This window comes from Akebia trifoliata, chromosome 1, assembly GCF_017979445.1.
Source record: "Akebia trifoliata isolate Shusen 1 chromosome 1, ASM1797944v1, whole genome shotgun sequence".
Taxonomy (NCBI): domain Eukaryota; kingdom Viridiplantae; phylum Streptophyta; class Magnoliopsida; order Ranunculales; family Lardizabalaceae; genus Akebia; species Akebia trifoliata.
This window is the reverse complement of record NC_141375.1, coordinates 25,935,798-25,961,447: the sequence shown is the minus strand read 5'-3', so window position 1 is coordinate 25,961,447 and position 25,650 is coordinate 25,935,798. Positions and strand designations below refer to the sequence as shown.

Genomic DNA, 25,650 nt, shown 5'->3' with positions numbered 1-25,650 from the left:
TTTTATGTGTGGCGGTCCGGCCATTAGCACAGACAGACAGTTACTGCCATTGTTTCAAAACATGGCTGGACCAATTTCAAACCAGGGTCCAGCAATCAGAGGGACTCCGATTCCCTTTTTGAACCAGCCAAGTAATGACTCAAAAGATTACTTCTTTTGTGTGGCATATTTTTATTATAGCAACTATTAACTTAGTTTTAATAGGTTTTTTTTTCCTGAAATTTAAGTTATAAGTACAAATTTGGCTCCGCCCCTGTGGGCTCAATCCCAAATTCTGATTCTTGAAATCTCAAAACATTTATAAAAAAATAAAAATCCATTACATGCTCCATTTATATAAATAATGATGTAAATCCCTCTCTAAACATCCTTGTTGGACACATTTAGGGGGCTGCTGAGTCTGGTAGGTCCACAAATGAAAATAAGCTCGATTGGTAATTTGTAGACATTCGATCCAAGAACCCATATCTGTTGGTTAGAAATCACTCCTCACAAGGGTTTTGTGGTCCATCGAATCATGAAATTAGGATTCCAACGAACCTCCACATCTATAAGGTGGCTCTTTGACTTGTGAGTCCTGTTGATGTCCAACTCATATCTGTTGGTTAGAAATCACTCCTCACGAGAGGGTTTTAAATTAGGAACCCATCGAACCTCTCCATCTAAGGTGGCTCTTTGACTAGTGGGTCCTGTTGATGTCCAACTTGGACAAATTATTTCTTTTTGAGTGATTTATCCGGCAGACCTTACTGTTGTATTTTTATTTAAAAAAAACTCATTGGAGTTCTGACAATTCTAAGGAACCGTACTTTATGAAGTTTGTTACCAACCAAACCTTAGTTTATCAAGTTTTGTTACCCATTGAACCTAATTCATAAATTCAAGATTGGTTTTACTTAACATATCTTGGAGTAAGGGTGTCAATGGATAGTTGAAAAATCAAATATTATCCGAAAATTTCAGATATTGAATTCGAATTTGGATAGTTTTATACATTTGAATCCTTATTGGGTATGGATTTGGATATTAACATTTCGAATCCAATAATATCAATTCTAAATAATATATAATATATAATGTATATTATTTTATTTGATTTATTTTTTATATAAATAATATAATATATATTATTTTATTTTATTTTATTTATTATATACACAGTATAATATATAATAGGTTTTTTTTTTTTTTGTTAATAATGAAAAGTCAATTGGATAAGGAAAATTTGTATTTTTTTAAATATATAAATGATTCGAATTCTAATTGGATATTATCCGATATCCGATAGGATAATCGGATTCGAATAGGATTTTAGAACATTTGTCAGATTTGAATTCAGATATCAGATAAAAATTTCGGATTCGAATATTATTGTATCCGAACCGATAAGCATTCGTTGACAGCCCTACCTTGGAGTGCATCCTAACCGCAACAATTTGTGACATCTAAAAACATGATAGGATGTGACATGGTTTTAAAGTACAAAATTCTAAGAACTTTAAAAAAAATGTTGAATTTTAGTTAAAAATTTGGTATTTTTGTAATCATCCATTTTCAACAACTTCGATCAACCTCCAAAAGGATTTTTTTCTTTTGAATATGAATTTTTCTATGAATTCTAGAAGACTTAGGCGTTGGATTTGCCAATTTGATAATTTATGTGACATCTTTAATTTATTGTTGAGGTCACTATTTTTTATTACTGTCGAACTTGATGTTTTTTTTAATTAGCATCGAGTTCTCTACTTTCCCGTTCTCAAACCTCCCTTTTGCACTTTGGAGCTGTCCCTCTCCAATCCTTGCACCTAAAATATGGGAATCCATTCCCAAATTGTTGGAGAACTGCTATTCATAAAAAATGTTACTCCATCGGCCATGTATGTCCTCAAAAACAAAATTACAATGAAATACAGATGAGTAACAAGATAACAATAGTTAGTGATGAAAATCTTAAAATATTGTTGTAATTAGATAACTAATCTGAAACTTACAAAGTAAAATTTTCAATCTTTAAAACATATATTGATTATTCAATATAATAATAATCCAATAAAAAAATAAAATATTGATTAAATTGTCTAAGAATTATTTTGTTGTTGTTTTTTTTTTTTTTTTTATAATTATAAATTTTATAAATGAGGAATAAAAAAGAGGGAGGCTGAGATAGCCCCCAAACAACACTACAAGCGCACCAAAAAGAAAAAATTACACGAATGGAAGCTAATCACAAATGACTTCCCAATTAAATAAGAAGTCTTGGAAGCGCACTTTCTCAAAAGCTTTATTCATCTTAGACCACAAGAACAGAAGTCCAGTAATCTCTAAAATCACTGCGTGGGGAGAGCTCTCCTTGCTATGGAATACCATGTTGTTGCGCTCTTTCCAAAGACCCCAAGCAATGGCCGAGGGAAGGATAGTCCAAAGATGCCTCTTTCTAGAAAAAAATATATTGAAACTCCACCCCTCTAGAAGGTCAAAGAAAGATAAAGGGAGAACCCAATCCACCTGGAATCGGGACAAAAAGAACATCCAAATAGTACGGGTAAAAGGACAATGTATAAGAATATGATTAACAGACTCCCCATCCCTCGAACAAAGAGAACAAAAATTTGGAGTGACCCACCCCCGTTTGATCAAATTATCTAATGTGAGGATCTTACCCAGGGAGGCAAGCCATACAAAGAAAGACACCTTAGAAGGAATGAGAGCGGACCAAAATACTGATGGAGAAAAATAAACTTCGCATGATGGAATCAAACAATTATAGAAAGACTTGACAGAAAACTTCTTATCCTTAGCCTTGATCCATTCTCTCCTGTCCAGCTCATTCTCTCTGCATCGAATCAAATTTAGGAGACCTAGGAGAGATGTAACCTCCGTCAATTCCCAAATTATTGAAGTTTCTCCTAAAACCCAAGTCCCAAGAATCTGTGTTTCCGTCCTGAGTCAGACATTGCCTCACAGTTTTATGCTTATTCAAAGAGCAAGTGTACAAGGATGGAAATTGAGTAGACAGAGATGAAGTTCCACACCACCAGTCCTCCCAGAATCTAACCTTATCCCCTGACCCAACTTTGAATCTAATCTCCCTATCAAACTCATGAACCCCTTTCATAATACCTTTCCACACACTACACCCATAAGTACCTTTAACCTCATCACTATACCAACCAAATCTCTTCTCTCCATATTTAGCTCGAACCACTGTCCTCCACAAGTTATCTTTTTCTTCTCCAAATCTCCAAAGCCACTTGCCAAGGAGAGCTTTATTCGTTACTCTAAGCCCTCTAATCCCCAATCCTCCATTCTTCTTAGGAGAGCAAGCCACCTTCCATTTCACCAAATGATACTTTTTATTGCCATTATTATCATTCCACAGAAAATTCTTCATGAGTCTCTCAATCTTCACTTCCACCGCCTTAGGCAACGTGAACAGAGATAAGAAATAAATCGGAATACTCGATAAAGTACTTTTGATCAACGTAACCTTACCCCCTTTGGAGAGATATCTAGCCTTCCAAGAACTCAATTTTTTTTCCATTTTCTCGATGACTCCCTCCCAAATGTTTTTACTCCGATACTGAGCTCCTAATGGCAAGCCTAAGTAGGACGACGGAAGCGAGTCACTACTACACCCCAGGGTAGCTGCTAAAACTTGAAGGTTCATCACTTCTCCTACCCCCAACACCTTACTTTTCTGAAAATTGACATGTAAGCCTGAAATTGCTTCAAAGCAACATAATACAACTCTGAGCGCTCTCACTTGTTCTCTAGAAGGATCTAAGAACACTATGGTATCATCGGCGAATTGCAAATGAGAAATTAATGGACCCTCCCTGGACACTCTGAAGCCAGATAACCTCCCTATCTCTACCCCTCTCCTGAACAGTTTCCCCAAGGCCTCAACCACAATAAGGAATAAGAAAGGGGATAAAGGATCCCCCTGTCTCAAACCTCTGGAGCTTCTAAAATACCCTGCCGGACACCCATTGACTAGAATTGAAAAAGAAACCGAAGATACACACTTCATAATCCACCCAACCCACTTAGAACCGAATCCCATCCTCTTCATCATATACTCCAAAAAATCCCAGCTCACATGATCATAGGCCTTCTGCATGTCAATCTTTCCTAAAAGCCCCGCCTTCTTATCCTTAATCCTAGAATCTAGACACTCATTCGCCAATAACACACCATCCAAAATTTGTCTTCCCCTAAGGAATGCCCCCTGCTCAAAACCAATTAACTTCTTCATAACCTCTTTCAATCTGTTTGCTAACACCTTGGAAATAATCTTGTACACTGATCCTACTAAACTTATAGGCCTAAAATCACACAAATCAATCGCCCCCACTCTTTTGGGGATCAACGCCACGAAAGTGCTATTAAGGCCATAATCCAAGCATTCCTTGTCCTGTAACTCCCAAACCACCTTCATGAAGTCTTTGGCTATAATCTCCCAGCAATGCTTGAAGAATTCCATAGTAAAACCATCTGGCCCTGGTGCTTTATTCCCTCCCATAGAGACCACTACTAATCTAACTTCTTCCTCCCCGATCCTCCTTTCCAACCACACTCTTTCTTCTTGCGTTAACATATTGAAATCGAGATTGTCGGGGCGTGGTCTCCTCTCCTCTCTTTCCCTATAAAGCTCTTTGTAGTATCTCACTACCCCTTCTCTAATGTCCTCCTCCCCTTCAACCAAATTTCCATTAATCATCAACTTAGTAATCTGATTATTTTTTCTATTATAATTGGCCACCTTATGGAAAAATCTTGTATTATTATCACCCTCTTTAAGCCATTTGATCCTAGATTTTTGCCGCCAACTTATCTCCTCCATTAAAGTCACTCTTTGGAATTCTAACTTAAGCTCATTTTTTCTCACTCTTTCAGCCACTTCAAGCTCCCCTCCTTCCTCCTTGGATTCTAGGACATCTATCTCCTTGATAAGCTCCACCCTTCTCTCTTCTACCCTCCCCACTACCTCTTTATTCCACCCTTTCAGTTTTTCTTTCAGATGTTTGAGCTTATTTTTGAAGGCAGCTCCTGGATATCCCACCATTGGACATTCACTCCACCAAGCTTTGACTAGATCCGCAAAATGAGGGTGAATCAACCACATGTTCTCAAAACGAAAAGGAGTAGGATTAGTCCGACAATGCCCCGCCTCAATAACAATAGGAGCATGATCTGAAACTATACTGGGAGCTGCCGTCTGCACCACATTACTAAACCTCTCCTCCCAATCCCCACTCACCAAAAGTCTATCTAATCTAGATCTTCTAGGTTCAACTTGATTATTAGACCAAGTAAACCTTCTACCAAGCAAGGGAAGATCCATTAAGGCAAAACTATTCACAAAAGCATTGAAGTCCCTCATTCCCTTAGTGATTCGCTGCCCCCCATTCTTCTCATTAGTAAATCTTATGACATTGAAATCCCCCCCCCAAAGCCCAAGGCTTATCCCAATAACCCGCAATATCTTCCAATTCTTCCCAAAATTGTGGCCTCTCTCTGTTAAGCGTGGGGCCATAGACCCCTGAGAAAACCCATTGAAACTCCTCGTTCACACACCTACAAAGAATCGAAATGGAAAATGCCCCAACTAAGTTGTCAATCACTTCAATGAAATCCTTATTCCACATCATTATAATACCACCTGCACTTCCGGTAGCTGGCAGAGCTACCCACCCAATATTCCCCCTCCAAAGATCCCTAATCACCTTGTCCTCACAAACCGACAACTTTGACTCTTGAAGAGTAACTAAGATTGGCCTTTTCAACTTGATGAACGCTTTCACAGCTGCCCTCTTAGCTCTATCCCCCAACCCTCTCACATTCCAAGACACAATCTTAATCGACATCTAAACCTAACAAAACCCAGACTTCAACCACACCCCCTCAACCTTTATACCACCTCTTTCGCCCATTTTGACCTATAAAACCTCTTCACTGATTCCATAGGCGCCACCACAACTACCTCATTCGAATGACCATCTCTAAAGGTTTGAATTTCCTGGCTATCTGACCTTATTAACCTCAACTCATCATCACTTACTCCACTCTCCTTGCCTAACTCCTGCAATTCTGCCTCAAGAAGATCTCTATCCTTTGAATCTCCTACGGCTACCCTTAATATAAGCGAACAATCCTTGTCATCTGTCTCAGGTATTATTCCAAATTCCTCTGCCATACTCAAAGCTTGACTCACCATCCACTCTACTGTTTCCAACTCCGTTTGCGCTAACAACTCCTCCATCTGAACCGAGTTAGGATCCTCAAAATCTCTAGCATCCCAATGTCCATCCACATACCCTTCTGTTTGACTCAGACCAGTCACCTCAACCTGAGCCTGGGTTTCAGGAACCTCTGACGTGGAACGTTGAAGAACATCTATACAGGTCTCCCTCAAATTGTTCTCATCTTCGGAGAACTCACTGTTCTGGATAGAATTAATCAAGGCTACTGGATGCTGCCTGTTTACAAAACACGACGGGAACCCAGGAATACAAGAGAGAAGACAAAAGGAAGAGGAAATGGACATCCAACCAGATTCCAAACAAAAAACCCGTAGAGAATTATTCAAAGAAGGTATAAAAACCAAAGCACTAGAGACCGAAGAAGAGTTTAAGATACCTTTTCTAGAGAGGTCTCCTCGACTATCCTGCCACGAACTCAAAATACTCGAGCTCCCTAAATCAAGCAACAACTCCTGGTGATCCCAAAGATCGCTGCGTAGCCTGGCCCAAATCTTCGCTACTGGAATCAGTGAGCCTTCGGAATAAATTTCCTTCTTGATCAGCTCTACATCTTTTCTAACTTCTTTACCCTTCTGAACTGGACCACCTTCTGCATCTGAAATGGAACACAAAAACCCTTCCTTCGTACTCATGCTCTGAGTCTGAGCTTTTTCTCCCACTGTTCTGCCTGATGATGAAGTTCTGGGCAACTTCATGGTCGTAGCTCTAAAATCCTCCGTCACGATCTTCTCTCTATCATCCCTCACCTCTAAAGCTTCTTCGTACGCTAAGCCCTGCTCTCTCTCTCTGATATCTACCCTTACCTCTCCCTGAGACTCGCCAACAGTGAAATTACCTCTAATTGGAGGAGATAGTAGCATAGTGACACTAGTGACATTAGTCAAGTTATATGTACGAAAAAAAATGCAACAAAACCATAGATATGGGACAATTGAAAATATAACAAAGCTATGGATCATAGTAGGGTCATGATTATATTTTTTTTAATACACAATTTATTAAATAAACAATATTTACTTTTATAAAATAATTCAAAATTTTAAAGGAGGTGATTTTTATAAGTGTAGTAAAAGGTGAGGAAGTAAATAAATTAAAAAAAAAAAAAGATAATAATAGAATTGATATTTGAGTATATTATATATAATGCTCTGGAAGCATTTTTCGCACCCACACTCGATCTACACTCTGGTTACTAAGATCCGAACCCTTTGAAAAATGTAATCAAAGTTTACAACTGACTTAAAAATTTTATGTAGTGGACATTTTTACCCTTCTACTTATTGAGAAATGATGAATAAATCATTTTATCCTTTTATCGATGTTTTAAACACAAACCAATAATCAGATCGAAATTTTCTTCAAACAATCAGCGTTCAATTTGTATATATTAAATAATTTTAAATATAAGAAAATCAAAATATCTTTTAAAATATATATTAAAAAAGAGAGATAAAAAATTTACAAATACAAAACCTTAATTAACTCATAGAAAAAAACCCACACACGAGACTGGAGGAGAACCTTAGAAACCTACAAAAATTTGCAAAAAGAAAGTTTCAGTCGTAGGTCCCACATCTCATCCATAGATTAGATGAGTAGCCTTAAAACACCATTAATCTCACATACAAAAGCCCTTTTCCTATATCTCAATCGAAGGTTTGATGGAAAGTCTACATCTCATCCGTAGATTTGATGTGCACTTCTAGAGTGCTATGTGACGGCGTGCTAATCAAATTAATGAAAATAATTGTAATAATTTAGTAAGAACTAAGAATAGTTATATTTTATAGAATTGAATATTAGATGGTCAAGAAATTTTTTTATAATAAAATAATGATAGAGCAAAGGTGGTGATGTTGAGATGGATGAGTGAAAAGATTAGAAAAGATAAAATTAGAAATAAATTTATTAAAAAAAATATGGGAATAATTCCAAATTTTTAATAGACAATAAATTAAGAAAATTAATTGAGATGGTCTGGCATGTTCAACAAAATTTGATGACTACAACCACAATTAAAAGAAAGGGAAAATTGCTTAAAGGACCCTGACGGAGGGACCCTTATTAGTCCATTAAATACGTTTTTTCTTTCTTAATGGTCCCTAGACCTCATCTCCCACATTTCTCACAATTAAATGTCATAATCGTTCGAAGACATCATTTTCATCCAAAAAAATTGGATTTTACACATCTCAATCGAGTTTCGGAGACTTCATTCCATTGAAAAGGATTTAAGAAGGAAGGAAAAATCATTTCCAAGGATTTTTTTTTTTTTTTTGAACTTTTTTATGAAAATTGATCAAGAATGGTTCTTTTCGTTGAAATCATCTAAACAAGTCGTTATCTCAAGTTTTTAGTCGATATTTCCATGTATTTTAGTTGAAAAAACTTGAAAATAAAAAATGGGTGATTTTACTAGTATCAAGTTCACCAGTTTTTATTTATTAAAAGTGGTGAATTTGTCAATAATGAAGGACCATTAAAAAAGAAAAAATTTACTAAATACCCCTATCAAACTATTGTGCAAAACTCAGGAACTAATAAGAAAGAAATCGCTCCACCAGAGTCCTTTAAGTAATTTTTCCTAAAAGAATTGATTAAGTTGAAAATTCTAAATAAATGAAACAAATGCACGAAAGAACATGAATGGCGATAGTAAAATCAAACACAAACCCACTTTCAATGATTAAAGCCATAACTTTGGACAAAGTGGAAGGAGCGTGATTAATTTAGTTAACCAAAAACTTGGTTAATAACTTACCAAATTAAATTTTAATGAATTTAATTGCAATAGATAAAAAAGAACCAATTAAAATTGTTTGCTTCCCCTCTCCCCAAAAGAAGGCAATTGTACCGACCTTGCATCCAAACACCTCCCAAGATGTTGTTAATTGGGTGCAAGTAATAGAATTTAGTGGGTGAGAGAATTGACAAGGGGTTCAAACCCATCTACATTGGGTGTCCTTTCTATGTTATAAAATTAAAAAAACAAAAAACAAAAAAAGGTATTTTCATCCCTTGAAACCCAAGAAAACACTACCCTGACTCCTTCCTTTCCCCACTTCAAACTAACTTGGAAAACAACATGGAGGGGAAGGAGGGAGGGACGTCCTTATCCTGCGCATCACCCTCCTCAGTCCTTTCTATGCCTACCTCCCCAAAATTCACCAATTTTAATTTTCTCTTCTTAATAAATATTTGGATCATTAATCATCATTATTTATATACCCAATATTGCATAATTATATATACGGATCGTCATTATTAATTATTATTTATATAATAAAATTTTAATATTAGTGTAGATATCGATGTGTATAAGTGAGGTAAAGAAGTATGGTCAATATGAAGACAATAAAAAAGACGTAGATTTAGAAGTCAAGAGATAATTACAATCGTTTTACATTTTTCATCTAAAATGACTTTTATCAATCTTCGGATAAAGAAGAGTAATTAATCTTTTTATTACTTAACATACTAACATGAGTTCTAGAACAAACCAAAGTCGAATAGGAGGGACTAAAACTTGCTATTGGCACGCTACGACTTTTTAGTTTACGCTTGCTAATCCTCCATTTGTTATTTATAAATAGATGCCACTATCCCAACCCGGATCCGTCACAAACAAACTGGGTACCCTCTACTACGTTTGTGTCAAAAACTCATCCACACATGTACAATTATAAAGCAGTGAAAAATATGGTAAAATTTATTAGTGTACACAACAAAATAAATAACTCAGTCACAATTGTTTTTCATGTTTTTATTTTATTTTTGTTATTTTTTTATTTTTAAGGTTAATAAGCGAAATAGTCTCTTTAAAAACCTCCGAATTCATTATCGTTCACGTTTTGGTAATTAATATGAACAGTGTACTGGAATCGTAAATTTGTAAAAAATTGGAAGTGTAAATATCTCAAATATCAACACTCACACACTTTACCCACACAGTAAACTGGTAAATTTTGTAGTTTGTCCATGGAATATGAATTTCTTACCCAAGAACGGGTTTTAAGTTTGTGTATAATTTATATATATGCACACATATCTGAATTTTTATTAACTTTTTAATATTTCATTGGTGAAATCGAAGGATTTGATGATAGTTTTACTGTTATTTTAGGTCCTCTATAATGGACTAAGTGGGCATTACATTGAAACTCAATATATTTCTTAATATCTTTATAACATCCTTTAGAAATCCATGTTTGAGATAAGTTTAAGATTCCAAGTTTTAACTTTTACCAATTTTTTTTTTAATGGATAATTAATAGTATGAGTCGTGATGAATGCACGTGGTTGGATACATAACTGACATGGCAAGGACACAAAACCATAGATCATTTTCATCAGGATACCCAAGAAAAAGATGTGCGGTTCTGTGCCCTTGCCGTGTCAACCGCATACCCAACCACATACCGAGACCATGTGCATTCATCATTATTCTAATAGTATTTCTACCATCATAAGAATCCTTCAATGAGAAATTTCGTGTACTCCACATAACTGCACAATCATCATTATTAAATGAATCATGGTCATTCTACACTGTCCAAGGCCAAGTTTTCTATCATTGAAAGAGTATATAAAGGATGCCTTAATTGAATTGAGCTAAATCGACAGTAATCTAAACCATCGGATAAATCAAACAAACCTAATTTCAAAGCAGACACAAAGCAGGGAATTCAAAATGATCAGCCTACGTGATAGATGGTTACTATCATACAATTGAACCAGTTTTATAGAAGTTTTGCTAGTGGAACCCACCAAATGCAATGCTTGTCCATGATAGTCACTGATATCGTCCTGGTAGAGACAACCTTTTTTATATCTAAATGTCCTTATCTATGATAATCAGTTTTTCCTAATGTACACAGACCAAATGATTAGACAAAAAGACTAAAAAAATTTCAAAAACTTGATGGAGGAAGATCTCCACATTACAAATACACTCAACCCTCATACCTCCCCCTAAAACCATTCCACAAAGCAATGGCCTCATATTCTTCCTTCACTGCCTTAATCCTCCTATTACTACACTTCACTACCTCATTCCACACACTACTAGCTAAATCCAAACACAAAAACTTCACCACCCTTCATCACCCGCACCACCACCACAACCATCACAATCCCAATCCAAGACTCCATCAAGCTTATATTGCCCTCCAAGCATGGAAACTAGTCATCTACTCTGACCCCAGCAACCACACCTCCAACTGGGTTGGCCCTTCTGTTTGCAACTACTCGGGCATATATTGTTCTCCTTCTCTTGATGATCCCCACGTCCAAGTTGTTGCTGGGATCGACCTCAACCATGCCGATATCGCTGGAGTCATCCCCGATGAAATTGGCCTACTCTCCGACCTTGCTCTCCTTCACCTCAACAGTAACCGCTTCTGTGGAATTCTCCCACTAACCTTAGCCAACCTCACTCTACTTTTTGAGCTAGACCTTAGCAATAACAGGTTTGTAGGCCGCTTTCCCTCGGTGGTGCTCTCTCTTCCTTCCCTCAAGTACCTTGATCTCCGTTACAATGAGTTTGAGGGACCGTTGCCTCCCGAACTCTTTGCAAAAGACCTCGACGCGATATTTGTCAATAACAATCGTTTGACTTCAGTGATCCCGTCAAACATATCAGGTAGTTCTGCATCTGTGGTGGTTTTCGCTAATAACAACTTCGGCGGATGCCTTCCACCCAGCATTTCCAAGTTGGCAAATAGCTTGGAGGAGCTGCTCTTGATCAACACCAACTTGTCCGGGTGTTTGGTGCCCGAGGTGGGCTTTCTGTATAAACTGAGAGTGTTGGATGTAAGCTTCAACAAGTTGGTGGGACCGATACCTTATAGTATTGCCGGATTGGTTCATTTGGAGCAACTCAATGTGGCACATAACATGATGACTGGGACCGTACCTGAAGGGATCTGTGCTTTACCAAATTTGGCGAATTTCACATATTCTTACGATTTTTTCTGCGAGGAAGAAGGCCTTTGCCAGAATCTGACATCCAAAGGTATAGTGTATGATGATCGTCGGAACTGTTTGCCTGAAAAACGGTTCCAGAGAAGTAAAAAAGAGTGTGATGCAGCATACAAGGACCCAATCGACTGCTTTGATTATCATTGTGGTGACACCCATGTTGGTGGAGGTGGTGGTGCGACTCCTCCGTCATCTCTGCCTTCCATTCATTCTTAGATGTATAGATGCTTTTGTGTGTTTGTAATATAACTTGAAATATGCATGTTCAGTACTTCTTATGTCACCTAATAAAGCACCAAAGAGGAAGAAAGTTGAAAATTCTGAAGGCCTTGTGGAGTTTGTATAAATTGCTCATGTCTCTTTTTTTCTTCTTTTTTATGTTCATCTCTCATCTTTTTATCGACAGCTAAAACCAAACATCGAACACCTAACATAATCTATGAAGCATTATTACCAAATGACAGCAACGAACAACCACCACCTAACACCAAACATAAGTTAGGGACCATCATATTACCAAATGACAGCAAAGAACAAACACCTAACATAATATCCAATAAGGACAGCAATGCTAAATCTAGATTCAGTTTAATCGAACACACCGATTTCTTAGACAACTTGGTGTGCTCAATGTCAAAAATTGAAAACTAATCATCCAAACTTATTTGTAGCAATTGTGTAAACACATGCTCAGTTCTGCTTTGCTGTTTGAGCTCTCTCTCTCTCTCTCTCTCTCTCTCTCTCTCTCTCTCTATATATATATATATATATATAGAATAATTTTCTGATATTTTGTGTTTGAATTTTAGGTTAATTAAGTTGGTGTTTTCGAAATGATGAATTTTCATTTACTGATTTATAGAAGGATACAAATGAAAACAAGAACCAAATTACAACTCCATACCATGAAAAGATACACGCAAAACAGTTTTGTTCTAAAAAAGCTAACTTGAAGAATTGGGGTTCTTGCATGTCTCATCACTTCCATAGTTCTTCCATGGGGATACCACGCTCACGAGCAACGTCACGGAATTGTCTCATTTTCTGGACTGCTACAACTGTCGCTCTGGCATTGTTGAGAGCGTTGTTACTGCCAAGTTGTTTTCCCAAAGCATTCTCAACGCCTGCCATTTCTAGAACGATCCTCACGGAACCCCCAGCAATTACACCACTACCGGGTGAAGCAGGTCTCAGCATCACCTTTGCTGCCCCATAATCTCCATCAGCTCTGAAATCCATTTACATGAAATATTTAAAGGCAGATGAAAAATATTTAATATCATATAACCTAAAATAGAATCTAGTGAAAAATTGAAAGAGAGCTACAAATTTCTTTATTATCAAAGTTTTCAAAAGCACATGAAACTGCACTAATCAAGTCAAACGAAAAACAAATGAAAAAAAACAGGAGCTTTTGTACTTGAACTCTTTTTTTCTCTGATCGGTAAGGCCGCACTTGAACTCTTATGTATTGATAAAAACTAAAATCTTCATATAACTGCAGAACAAGAGCACATATACTTTCGTAGAATTAGGGCATCAGACGAGAGAATATTTCTAGCAAAGAAGAAGACAGGTAAGGGTTTAGAATAAGGTGGTATTCTTATAGAAGTTAGAAAATGCACGGGAACGAATTATTGAATTGTCCCGGCTAGCTAAGTTATTCAACAATATCTTGAAAATTAAAAGGATGTTACATGAATAGAGAAAAGTATTATAGTGTCTATATACAAAAACAAAGGAGATGTACAAAGCAACTCTAACTATAGGGCATCAAACTTTTGAATAGCCCCATAGAATTATGAGAAAGAGGGACAGAGCAAAGATAAAGATAAAAAAATAAAGATAGCAAATAACCAATTTGGTTTTATGCTAGAGAGGCCAACCATCAAGACAATATTTTAGAAAAACAGTGAAGAAGTTCAAAGAAAATATGAAGAATCTCTACATGGATTTTCTTGACACAATGAGAACGTGTGACAGAGTAAGTATCGAACTAATTTAGTGGGTGTTTGGAAGGAAATAAGTCTAAAGTGAATACTAGACAGGTAGTCATCGCAAAAATAAAACACAACAACTACTTTGGAGTCCAAGGGCTTTAGAGTAAGTAGGACTACGACTAGTATATGGACTACAAATTTAGTAATGATGACACACTTAGAGAGATCCGGCTAATAAATAACCCAAAGAAGCCAATTTATTCACTTGGTTCTATTATTCATAAGTTTGAGAGATTGAAATGATGCGTCCACAGAATTTGATATGAGTGGTTAAAGTGAAGGTGTGCTTATGGAGTGCTATGTGAACACACACTATTCAAACTAAATGAAAACTTCTATAATACAACACTAGGACCAACTTTATGGAGTTGTATGTTGGAAAATCAAAAAAACATGTTAAAAGATTTGGCATATTAGAAATGAGGATGGTAAGATGGATGGTGAAAATACAAAGAAAAATAAAAACATAAAAAAACGCAATTGTGAAAATATAAGAGTAAACCAATAGATGATAAACTAATGGAAAGTCAATTGAGATGAAATGAAGACCAATAATAGCCTTGAGCGGAAAGAACATGCATGTTCAAGGTTCTAAAAGAGTAAGAGTAAAGGACCAAATAGGACATGGAATTGTTATAGTAAAAATGGATACAAATATACTTGAATTATTTTTAAAAAAAAAAGGTTATAGACAAAAGTCAATTAAGGAACATTATCTGCTCAGCTGACCCCAATTTTTTAGGATAAGGCTTTGATACGTTGAGGCATCAAAATCAAACTATAAGAAAACACTACAAGCTTCCAGCGATTATCACTAGAGCAAAAAGGGAACGAGTCTAGCAACCCAATCTTTTTGGTCAATAGTCCAAAAACATCCATTAAAAAAAGGCTTAAAGTGAAGAAATGGCAAAGAAAAAGTAACAAGTTGGCTGAAGTATTTATGTCAATAAAGTTCGATGTCATATTGGTGTTAAAAAACCAACAACACTATCACATCACTGATGGCTTGGGAAGATCTATCCATCAAAAGAAAAACAAATTTCTTGCCCATCCACAAACTATGATCTAAAGGATGTATCAACAACTTCCTTTGTGCCAGTGCTGTAGTAGAAATGTGCAAATAGGATACCAATTGTTGACTTATTAAACCAGTTGTGCCTTCTTCATTTGGGTAAAGTATCACAATTGATATTTGTGTTCTTAGAGAATCTCTTGTGTTTGGATTGAGAGAAGAGAAACTCATTAACAGAAGAGAAGAGAAGAGAAAATCAATTTCTCTTCACCATGTTTGGATTGACAGGAGAGAACTTGGAACAACTTTGGAATTTTAAAATATCTTAAAAGAGATTTAGGGGCAGAGTTGGCATTATAAAATATTTTAAAATGGTTTCTCTCCATTTCTCTCCACTTTTGGAGAGAAAGAAAATTCACCTTTTTTTCTCTCCTCTTCTCTCCCCACTTAAAAATCCAAACAAGAGAAATGGAGAGAAACTAATTTATTTTCTCTTCTCTCCATTTCTCTCAATCCAAACACAGCGTTAGTCTTCTTATCCACTGCGATTTTCCCCATGCAATTTGGTTTTATTTCATCTCTTAGTTCAACTTCTATTGTTGCCTCCCTTCCTCTGTGTCTTCCCTCTTTTATAGGTTAACAATCTTCGCCTTCAGCCTTGAATATGAAGAAGAGGAGCCTGTGAGGTTTGACCTGTTGTGTCATGTGTTGGGTATTTGGAAGGAAATGAATTGTCAAGCTTTTGAAGGTTCGGAGCACTCACTTCAAGCAGTCTTCATTTCTATTATGAGTTCATATTTTTTTGGTCTAATGCCTACAAAGAGTTTAGAGGTGTCTTCTTTGGGGACTTCCATTTTTAGATGGGAGTCGATGTGTCATTGAGTTTGTCGATTTTTTTTTTGCCTTTTCTTTTCTTTAAATGTTTTTGCTTGTCTATCAAAACCAGTTACTACCCCAGTTAGTGGATTAAGGCAGGTTTTCAAACCAAGTCATGCTATTAACACTCACAAACCTTAACAACTTAACAAGCTACACCTTCCCCGTAATGCCATAACGACATTTTCAATTCACTTAAATTAATTCAGAAAACAAAAACTTCACAAATTCTCACATTATTGAACTTGCCCAATCATCACAATTCGAGTAAACTCAAATTAGACTAGATTCATAATGCAATCAAACATAGTTAACTAGGCGTCGTGTTGGTTTTAAAAAAGGGTCAAATTGTAATTCAATTTCTATTGTTCCCCACTAAATTTTCAAATTCAACCATTAATCCCTACACCATTCCAAAATTCACAATTCAAACAAAACAACAAGAACTAATTACCTATGAGGAAACGTCGAGTACTTAGTCATGGGCACAGTAATAATATTCCTCCTAGCATTTGTTGCGGACTTCTGAACCGCTGCAATAACCTCCTTAGCCTTCCCAACGCCAACACCAACCTGTCCCTGCTTATCGCCCACGACGACAACAGCCCTGAAATGCAATTGTTTCCCACCCTTAACCACCTTAGTAACTCTCCTCACTTGCACTACCCTTTCTTCAAACCCATCCCTAACCTTCTCTTTCTTCGTTTTCGTACCAAACCCAGTCTTCTTCTTCATTTTACCATCCATTACATTTATATCGTTACCGAGGACACTCACCCCACTATACGCAGGACCGTAAAGTTCCTCGTAAGCGGCTGCGATTTCGTCTTCGGTCTCGGGTGGACCCTCGTCGAAGGATGGAGGAGGGATGTAATCTTCTGGAGGGGTGGGAGGATCGAAGGTGATGTCGTCTTCTGGGTTTAGTTCTTCGAAGAATGTGGTTTCGATGTCATTGGATTTGACTTTGGAGGAGAAGGAGAAGGAGAGGGAAGAAGAAGGTGTGGTTCTGAGGGTTTTGGTGTTTGAGAAGGAGAAAGTTGGGGGTAATTTGAAGAAGGTGGGAGGGTGAGATTTATGGATGGAGAGAGAGGAAAATAAGGAGGAGAGAGTAGTTGCGGAGACAGCCATTGAAGGGAAACAGGGAGAGAAAGCAAATGGCCTCAGTCCAATACCAATATTCCCTTCTTTCAGTGAAGTCTGTAGTTTGGACTTTGGAAGCTTATCTCAAAAGATTGAAAGTTGGGTTTATTTATTTATTATTATTGTAGAGAAGCACTCCAACTTTTACTTATTACACACCCTCAATTTCTTATTATCACACCCTCATTAAAGATTAAAACACATCATTCAAACATTATAAAATTATTGTTCAAGTTATTACCTTAATGACATCACAAACAATTACAACACATTTAAACAAATTTAGTCAGTTGTTTACAATTATAAAATCTTAATAGCAACTCCAACAAGACTCATATAATCATTAATCATTTTATTATAGAGAGTCATTTTGAATATTTAAGAGGTATGCACTCCAACAATATAATAAAAAATGACTCACCATTAATCTACTATCAACTGTTATCTTTATTAATCACTCAAGAATCTCACTCTCTTCATTTGTCAATCGAAAAAATTTATTTATAAAATATTTTAAAAATAGAGAATCAAATGTAAAGTGCAATGGAGTCCCTTCAAGGTCCTCTGACTCTCCAAAATGGTAGTTGGAAGAGGATGTAGAGCCCAAGTGCGTTGGAGTTGGTATTAATTTAAACCCCCCCCCCCCCCCCCCCCTCAAAAAAAAAAAAAAAAAAGAGAAAGACTTGCTATGGGCACCTCAATTTCTACTATTTCACAATCATTGATTTATTTTTACTTTTTTTTTAATTGGGGGATAATAAGTAAAAGTTGAGATTCCAATAGCAACTCTCTGTTTTTATCCTATTTTAGAAGGGTATATTATCTCTATATTAAAATAACTATATTTTTGCCTTTTTATAAGAGAATTTGAATAGGCTAAATCATACTTATGTATACATATTATTAGATACTAAATACTTATTTTTTAACCCAAAAATAATTATTATTAACTTTGATACTTTGAAAGTAGTGCAGTTAATTTGATGGACTATTCACATTGCACCTAGTGGCCTCTGAAATAGTTATCTCGATCTCAAATGAATTTTCAAATAATATTTTAAAGAGTTGTGAAATTTGACTCACTTTTTTATATGCTCTCTTCACAAAATCATAGATCCTTTGCTTCAGGGACATACAAGGACAGATCTTTAGGGTCTTATATAGTTCTATGAAGAGAGTTTACAAAGAACGTACAAAAAAGTGAGTTAGATTATCAAAACTCCTTTTAATTTCTTCCTAGTTTTTGATAAATTAGACGCATCTCTCCTGATTTTAGTGTATGTTTGAGAAACATTTTCAAATTGATCAAATATCTATTTAATGTGAATATTTATGAGAGGTTAGTATTATCATTGTCATCAAAAACATATCTCAAGGACATGGGATCCATTAAATGAATCTTTTTCCTCCCTCCGCTACCTAGACTCCCGAGTCATGTCTTTTGATATTGAAAATGCGATCATATCCACTTTCATTAGATTAATGTAAAGTAACCCAAATACCCTTAACATCAACTCCATTTTTTCATCTTTAAAACTTGTAGAAGAAAAAAAGAAAAAAAAATCCCCGATCATCATCAAAGTCTTATCCTAAAGACTTTTGAATATAAACGAAGGGTCGAAGATATATAATGGGTTTTTGAAGAAGAAATGAAGGGTGTAGCCTAATAGAACCATGATCCCAACCATTTAAACATAAAACCCTATAGTAAATATTTATCCTTGGGATAAGTATCTCTGAGATATGTGTTTTTGAGATACATATTAATCTCCAAACATGGTTGGGATTATATTCTTTTCTAATGAGTCACTGAATCCGACCTTAATATATATATTTTGTTAATCAAACCGACCCTAATATTATTTATAATAATATACCTATATTGTTATTTTTAAATATGAAAATTTACGGAATCCATTAATGTAGGCCCAATGATTGTTTGCCAGCCCAGGCTCGGCTAGGATTTTGAGATCTGATTAATTTAGTTCCAGCCTGTATTTCTGCCTGGCCCATTGAAAGTCCTATCTGTCTGGTCTTAAAAAACATTGATTGAGAGAGATGGAGAAAGATTTCAATAAAAATAAAATTGTTTTACTTATTATGCGCACTTGAGAGATTTCAAAGTTTTTTTTTACATTCCAAAAACATTGAATAAAAAATATCAATAATATCTCAAAAAGAAAAAAAAAAATCAAAATCTGAGATAATGAAACTCATTTGAGCACCACAACATTATTGCCACCCTTAATTAGCATTCCCATCCCCATTGAAATCCTTCGCGATATCGTCGTACAGAGAAAGGTCACAGTCATCGAAGTCTTGAAACCTTTCAAGCTTGCCGAAGTCACATCTATCGATGTTGAAGAAGAATGAATCTTCAAGTTGTAGAGAATCTCCCTCCTTTAGTACATCCTTAATACATGATACTTCATGATCTACTGAACCCATTTTTAATTGGGTTGTTGAAGAAGCGCCATGAAAGGCCTTCATCGCTTGTTGATTAATTAACGTTCCTTCATCGGTTACAGTTTCGTTGAACTTCTTCCCTGAAGATGAAGGCGAGGATGTGTTCACCTGCCTCTCACTTTCTTCCTCCTCAAGTGGTACACTTGATGCTTGCTTGGCCTTTCTTACAGGAGATGTACTGTTTTCGTTTAACAAGGAATTTCAATGCATGAATAATGAGAATGGTATTATAAGGACCTAGGGCCCCATGTTTCAACAATTTAAGCCCAAACACTAGCCCAATCAAACATAGGCTACTTGTGCAAGTTTGGATAATTTATGTATGGGGCCTAGGAATATCAATGGATCGGGTCAGAGTCAATTTCAAACCAAACTGATCAGATAATTGGATTGTTTACAAAACCAATCTCATAACGGGACCATATGGTTTTGGATCCCAATATTAGGATCTAAATCTGATCAAACGACAATCAGACCAGATCCAGATCATATCAAATCTGATTTGATATATATACACACTTAAGAAAAAAAGATGCATAAAGAAACAAGAAGAAATCTAATGGATGGGATATATTTTAGAGATACGTGATGTATACTAATGATATGTGTTTTATTCAAGTTGAATTTTGTATTTTTTTATGAGTCTGTGTGTCCCAAACTTTATATATATTTCACATATTTAAATAAAATATATAATATAATTTATATATTTTCTCACGTGTTATTATCATGTCCTCTTGGATTTGGATATGGTTGATCCGAAACCGAGTCAATATGTTTTGGAATCAGATTCTTATCGGATCAGGGTCCTTATCAGAATCCATCATGGGTGCCCATTAGTCTGATCCAGTTCATGTATAACCGTAGATCGAATGGTTTAATAATCCAACCCCCCTAAAAATGCCACTTGGCACTCTTCCAGGCCCAGTGACCTCATGAATTTGTGTGCTTTTTAAAACCATGGGCCAGGCTCACAAGGAAAACAATTTATTTAAGCCCACCAAATGTACATAAAATTTGATGGTAAGCCGTTACAGCCAGGTAAGCTGCACTGCTCGTCCATCACACGTGCTTTAAACTGATTTGTAATAAATTACAATTCCATGTCCAGATATTCATCTCCTACGTGTACCACCAACTTCTGCTATTTTGTCCTTTTGTTACCACCTTTTGTCATTTTCTCTACCTTTCCAACGTTCGTCATTTATCAACAAGGTTAAGGGCAGTATTGTCATTAAGCTACAATCACCATTTTTTTTCTTTCTCTCAATTAAGTTTAGTTTTAATTCTTAAAAAGGGAGATTAAAAATGTAAATCCAAAGAATGTGGAGAGGAAGAAAACTCACAAGCTTTCTTCATCATCTTTGTGCAACATTATTAAATCTCCTCTTTTAAGCTCATTCTGCCTAATAAAATCTCTTAACACAAAGAGAGAAAGAGATGTTCATATTTATTTTTTAGAACTATAAATAGATCCTAAATAAGGGATTTGAATTGTAATTAAGACTTCGAATTGAATTAAACAAATGGGTTTTAGCACAAATAAGATATTTATTTAAATCTGAAAGTAAAATTTCAGTTATAGAAAAATTAAAGTAGTGGGTTGTACCTGTATTCTCTAGTACATACATTCTGCTTTTATTGTTTGGCCAAAACCTGAGATTAATTTAACAAACACATATTTAATTTTAATGGGTAAAACTCTACTTAGTACTAATTACAAAATCCATAAAGAATACCTACCTGTACCTCATGCACCACAGCCTTGGAAGTTCAACCTCCCTTACTATAATTTGGATTCCCTCCTTTACTTTGAGGCATGGAAGTTTTGCCTAAGAATCTTTCTGTCATTTTCATAAATTAATTAAAAATTGTCACAAACAACTATCTAAGTAGAGGACATGGCAAGCCTTATAATAAAGTTTTTATTTTTATTTTTTTACCCCAAATTTAATTTGTTTGATATGTACAGTAGATTAGGGCCTCTTCTCAATTAAAAGATTTATAATTTGGTTTCTTTCTAAAAGGATAAAAAAAAAAAATCTTAGAAGAAGAAAGATGGTATGATGGTATGTAGTAGAACTCACCTTTGGGAGGACAATCTTACCAAGGGAGCTGACATCGCTGTGTTTTAATTCCTTCTGCAGTATGAATTTGAGTTGCTGTTACAAACCCAATTGTTAGTATTGAAAAAGACACACAGAAGGAGAGAGAGAGAGAAAAAAAGACATTATTGAACAAATTCTCAACTTCGGAAACTAAGAAATAAGTAAAGATTAACAGAAACCCAATTCAGAGTTTTAAGATTCAAGCCAAACCCACTTTGTTATCAGGAGTTATAAACGTGTAGAAGTCTTTATTATTGTTGGGAATTGCAGTAGAAGATGAACTAGGTCTCTTCCTCCTTGGTCGACCAGATGAGGAGGTAATACTACTAAACAAGTTACCAAGCATAGAAGTATGGTTTGAGCTTATCTGTCTAGCCATCCTTCTCTTGCTTCTTGCAGCCTTTGATATGGATGAATCCCATTGCTCTGGCAGATGAAGCTCAGGTACAACTGTTGGAGAACTCTGCATTTGATTTTGATCAATTTGTTTATTGGGGAAAACCCCATCAAAGAAACCACCCATTAAAGAAGTGGGCAATATATGATGATCAGCTCTGTTTTGATCAATCATCAAAGGAAAGGGTGGAAACATAGATGGATAAACAAAACCTGGAGAGATCACACGTGGGTAAAACTCATCAGATCGATTTGATTGGTGATGTAGTAGTTGATAATGATGAGGAGGAATTGATGTAAAGTTTTGGGAATCTGGAGTGAAGATTTGATGATCTGAAGGAGAAGAAAAAGGAGGAGGACCCATTTGGAAATTCTTCTTTTCTTGATAGAGCGTAGTAGTAGTAATAGTACTTGAAGTAGAGATTCTATAAGGTTGGGAGATGTTCTTAGACTCCATGAGTAGTAGTAGATGAAGAACACAAGAGAGAAATGCTACTGTTACAATCAAAAGGGAGTGATTGTATGTATTGAAGTAGAGAGAGAGAGAGAGAGATGACGGTAGGTTATGATGAAGGATAAGAGTATCTTCCTGTGAATTGAGGGCAGGTGGTGAGAAGATAAGAGAAACGCGTCAAGAAGTTCAGAGGGGTTGGTGAGGACTGAAACGGAAGAGGAGGTTCTGAGAGAGAGAGAGGAGTTGAAGAGGCGTTGTTTTGATTTTAATTTGAAGTTTGAAGAGAGAGGATAGATGACAGATGGTGGGAAGTTGGTGGTCTGGGGATACACATCAGACCATTAGGGACAGAGATGCTTGAAACTTGGCGCCTCTCTGGTTTAAATGTGGCAGAGATGGAGACGAAGCTTGCACGGATCACCATGCATGTCCATTCATACATCATTATCACCATATATCCATACATCCTTGCATCCCCATCTCTCTCTCTCTCACGAGTAACGATGTGCATGTAAGAGTAACTCAGATGCAAACCACGACGCTCATCCTCATGTGTATGGTTTTTTTTTTCCTTACCTTCACTTTTTAATTAATTAATACAACATCAACAAAAATTAGAGTTTCCTCCCTTGACCTATGACTTCTATCCCTTGTAATAAAATATGGTTAATAAGTAAAAGAATCTTTTTTTTTTTTTTAATCTCTAGGAAACAAGTGTTTTTCCTTCCATCTCAGTCATATGTTTGATGTTGTTCGTCAGATGTTGTCATACATAATTTTGACTCATGTTGACCATGTTCTATTGAAAAAATGTTGTTTTTTCTTCATCCTTAACAAATTACCTAAATCAATGGATCGGTCTGGAACGAATCGGTGTTGATTTGATACCAATACATTAAGGATCGGATTGGATCTGATCCGATGAGTATCATATTGGACCCTTATCAGATCGGTTTTTTTTTAAATTAGAACTCAATATAAAGAACCAGATCCAATTCATGAACAATCAGACTGAACTAAATCAGATTTTATATGCAAAATCTAGAAAACTTCATATATCCCAAGAAATACATATGATATAATTTTTGTAGTTTCTAACATATTATCAGATCAGATACTTATTGAATCGAGACTTGACTGATCTAGATCCAATACAATAAGATATTGGATCAAAACCTTATCGGATTGGGTCCTTATTAGAATCCAAAAACACTATCAAAACCCAAACTTATTGGATCATGATGACAAAGCCTTGCAAAAAATTCCTAACTTAATAAATTAATAACTAAGGGTTGGGTTGGGTTGACTACTAGAAAGTCCTAATCAAACCCAAATTTAATGCGTCTATGACCTTGCCCTGATTTTCTTGGATGGACTGGGCTAGGTTTGCGGGTGGTTAGGCCTAATTGACAGCTATAATCCCAAATGCACCATACTCTTTTTTTTTTTTAAAGAAAATCTAGGTATCCAAGCCTCTTAGAACAACCAACTAATCCTTAGGACACATACATAACTCTCATCTCATACAACCTAGGTAATTTCTAGGATAAATCCCTTAAGGTGGCTGTTAAGGGGGGATTCGAACTCAAGAGCTCCGCTTCCTGAGACATGGTCTTGACTATCTGACCTACCCTTAGGTGGTTTAAATGAAAAGAGTTCACCTATATCAAGTTGACTAGGTTCAAAGGTAAATTGCTAATAAATAAAGCTTTGATGCATGTGTGATCGAACTAATCTCCAAATATAATTGTAGATTGGGGACTCTAATGATAATTCAAAGATAATGGGGATCAACATTAACACAAAAATATGACTTTGCATGTATTATTAAATTCAATCACAGATAAAAATATGAAAACAGAACCTACAAAATAATCAAAAGATACTTAAACAACACAAAATTGATTAGATGTGTCGATTTGCTTGCATTCGCAAATATTAAATCTAAATATATTCAAAGGCAACCTGTAAAAGTGATTAATTCTCATAGACACAACAACATAAGAATCATATTGAAGAGGAAAGAAAAATTTATATCGGGACACTTATGCATGCAACTTAATTGAAGCAGAGTAAGTCACACATAAACCTTACTATATATATTCTAAGAAGATGAAGCTTTGAATTGTATGAATGAAATAGAGATCCAAGCCATGGTAGAGAAAAAAGTTTACCATTTGAAGGTTTCAAAGAATTCCACCAGCGAACTATCAAGCTCCCTTGAAGCAAGGGAGGAGCCCGTAAAAGGCTAGGTAAGGTGACCATATTGGGATCGGATTTGTGACCTCATGGGCTCGAGCCTATGACCGATAGGTTCGAGCTTTGAGAAGTAATTGTGATACGGTTTGTAAACCGATTGAGGTATATGGTCGATCATGGAGATGCAAAATAATGAGAACGAAGATGGTTTACTCTATTACAAGCTTCTCTAATAACCTAAGCTAATCTTTCATGGTAAGACGATGGAAACGATGCATTTATTTATAGCGGAGATAGTGAGAGTAATTGATACACGTGCCAATGTGCATGAAGAGTTGCTGACAACCGTCATGAAGAGTTGGCCACAACTGTCTTGAGTGTAACTGAAAATTTTAAAAATATTCGATGAATGTTCTAGAAATACTAGACGGGCATTACTGACTAGCGTCCATTGATGAGATGTATAAGAGGAGTCGAAAAAAATGATGTAGGGTAAAAAAATTGTACCAATTTTTTTTTACTTTACCTAAGTGTGTGTTTAATAACACTTTTGAATAGAGGTGGTCAACCTTTAAAATTCAGACTTTATAAGTTTTATTTCCATTTGTTTTGTTTCAGATTTTAGACTCCAGAATCAAAATTCAAAAATTTTGAATTAGCGATGGAAAGATATTGGATGAAACTTCTGAAATTTGATTTCTAGTTTCCAGGTTTCAAATGTTTCTAGACTTCAGAAGTGTTACCAAACAAAGTCCAA

At 35.8% G+C, this 25,650-nt stretch overlaps 3 protein-coding genes across 4 annotated transcripts; 1 reads left to right on the top strand and 2 right to left on the bottom strand.

Moving 5' to 3' along the window:
- Nucleotides 1-11,221: 11,221 nt before the first annotated feature.
- LOC147411260 (Leucine-rich repeat (LRR) family protein) lies at nt 11,222-12,589 on the top strand. The gene has a single exon (XM_086446585.1). The coding sequence runs from the start codon at nt 11,256-11,258 to the stop codon at nt 12,456-12,458; it is 1,203 nt and encodes a 400-aa protein (XP_086302711.1). The 5' UTR covers nt 11,222-11,255; the 3' UTR covers nt 12,459-12,589.
- Nucleotides 12,590-13,067: 478 nt separating this feature from the next.
- EMB3113 (Ribosomal protein S5 family protein) lies at nt 13,068-17,363 on the bottom strand. Its single transcript, XM_086446590.1, has 2 exons — nt 16,585-17,363; nt 13,068-13,470 (listed from the first exon to the last, which is right to left on the bottom strand). Exons 1-2 carry the CDS (start codon nt 17,256-17,258, stop codon nt 13,221-13,223), a joined length of 924 nt encoding a protein of 307 aa, XP_086302716.1. The 5' UTR covers nt 17,259-17,363; the 3' UTR covers nt 13,068-13,220.
- Nucleotides 17,364-19,339: 1,976 nt separating this feature from the next.
- LOC147411258 (uncharacterized) lies at nt 19,340-25,165 on the bottom strand. Of its 2 annotated transcripts, none has more exons than XR_015179518.1 (5): nt 24,869-25,165; nt 21,824-21,898; nt 21,480-21,580; nt 21,346-21,392; nt 19,340-19,914 (listed from the first exon to the last, which is right to left on the bottom strand). XR_015179518.1 is itself a non-coding variant. In XM_086446578.1 (5 exons), exons 1-3 carry the CDS (start codon nt 22,695-22,697, stop codon nt 21,569-21,571), a joined length of 726 nt encoding a protein of 241 aa, XP_086302704.1. In that variant the 5' UTR covers nt 22,698-24,862; the 3' UTR covers nt 19,340-19,914; nt 21,346-21,392; nt 21,480-21,568. The 2 variants fall into 2 exon arrangements, 1 of the variants encoding a protein (XP_086302704.1); XM_086446578.1 differs by lacking the exon at nt 24,869-25,165 and adding an exon at nt 22,059-24,862.
- Nucleotides 25,166-25,650: the final 485 nt, after the last annotated feature.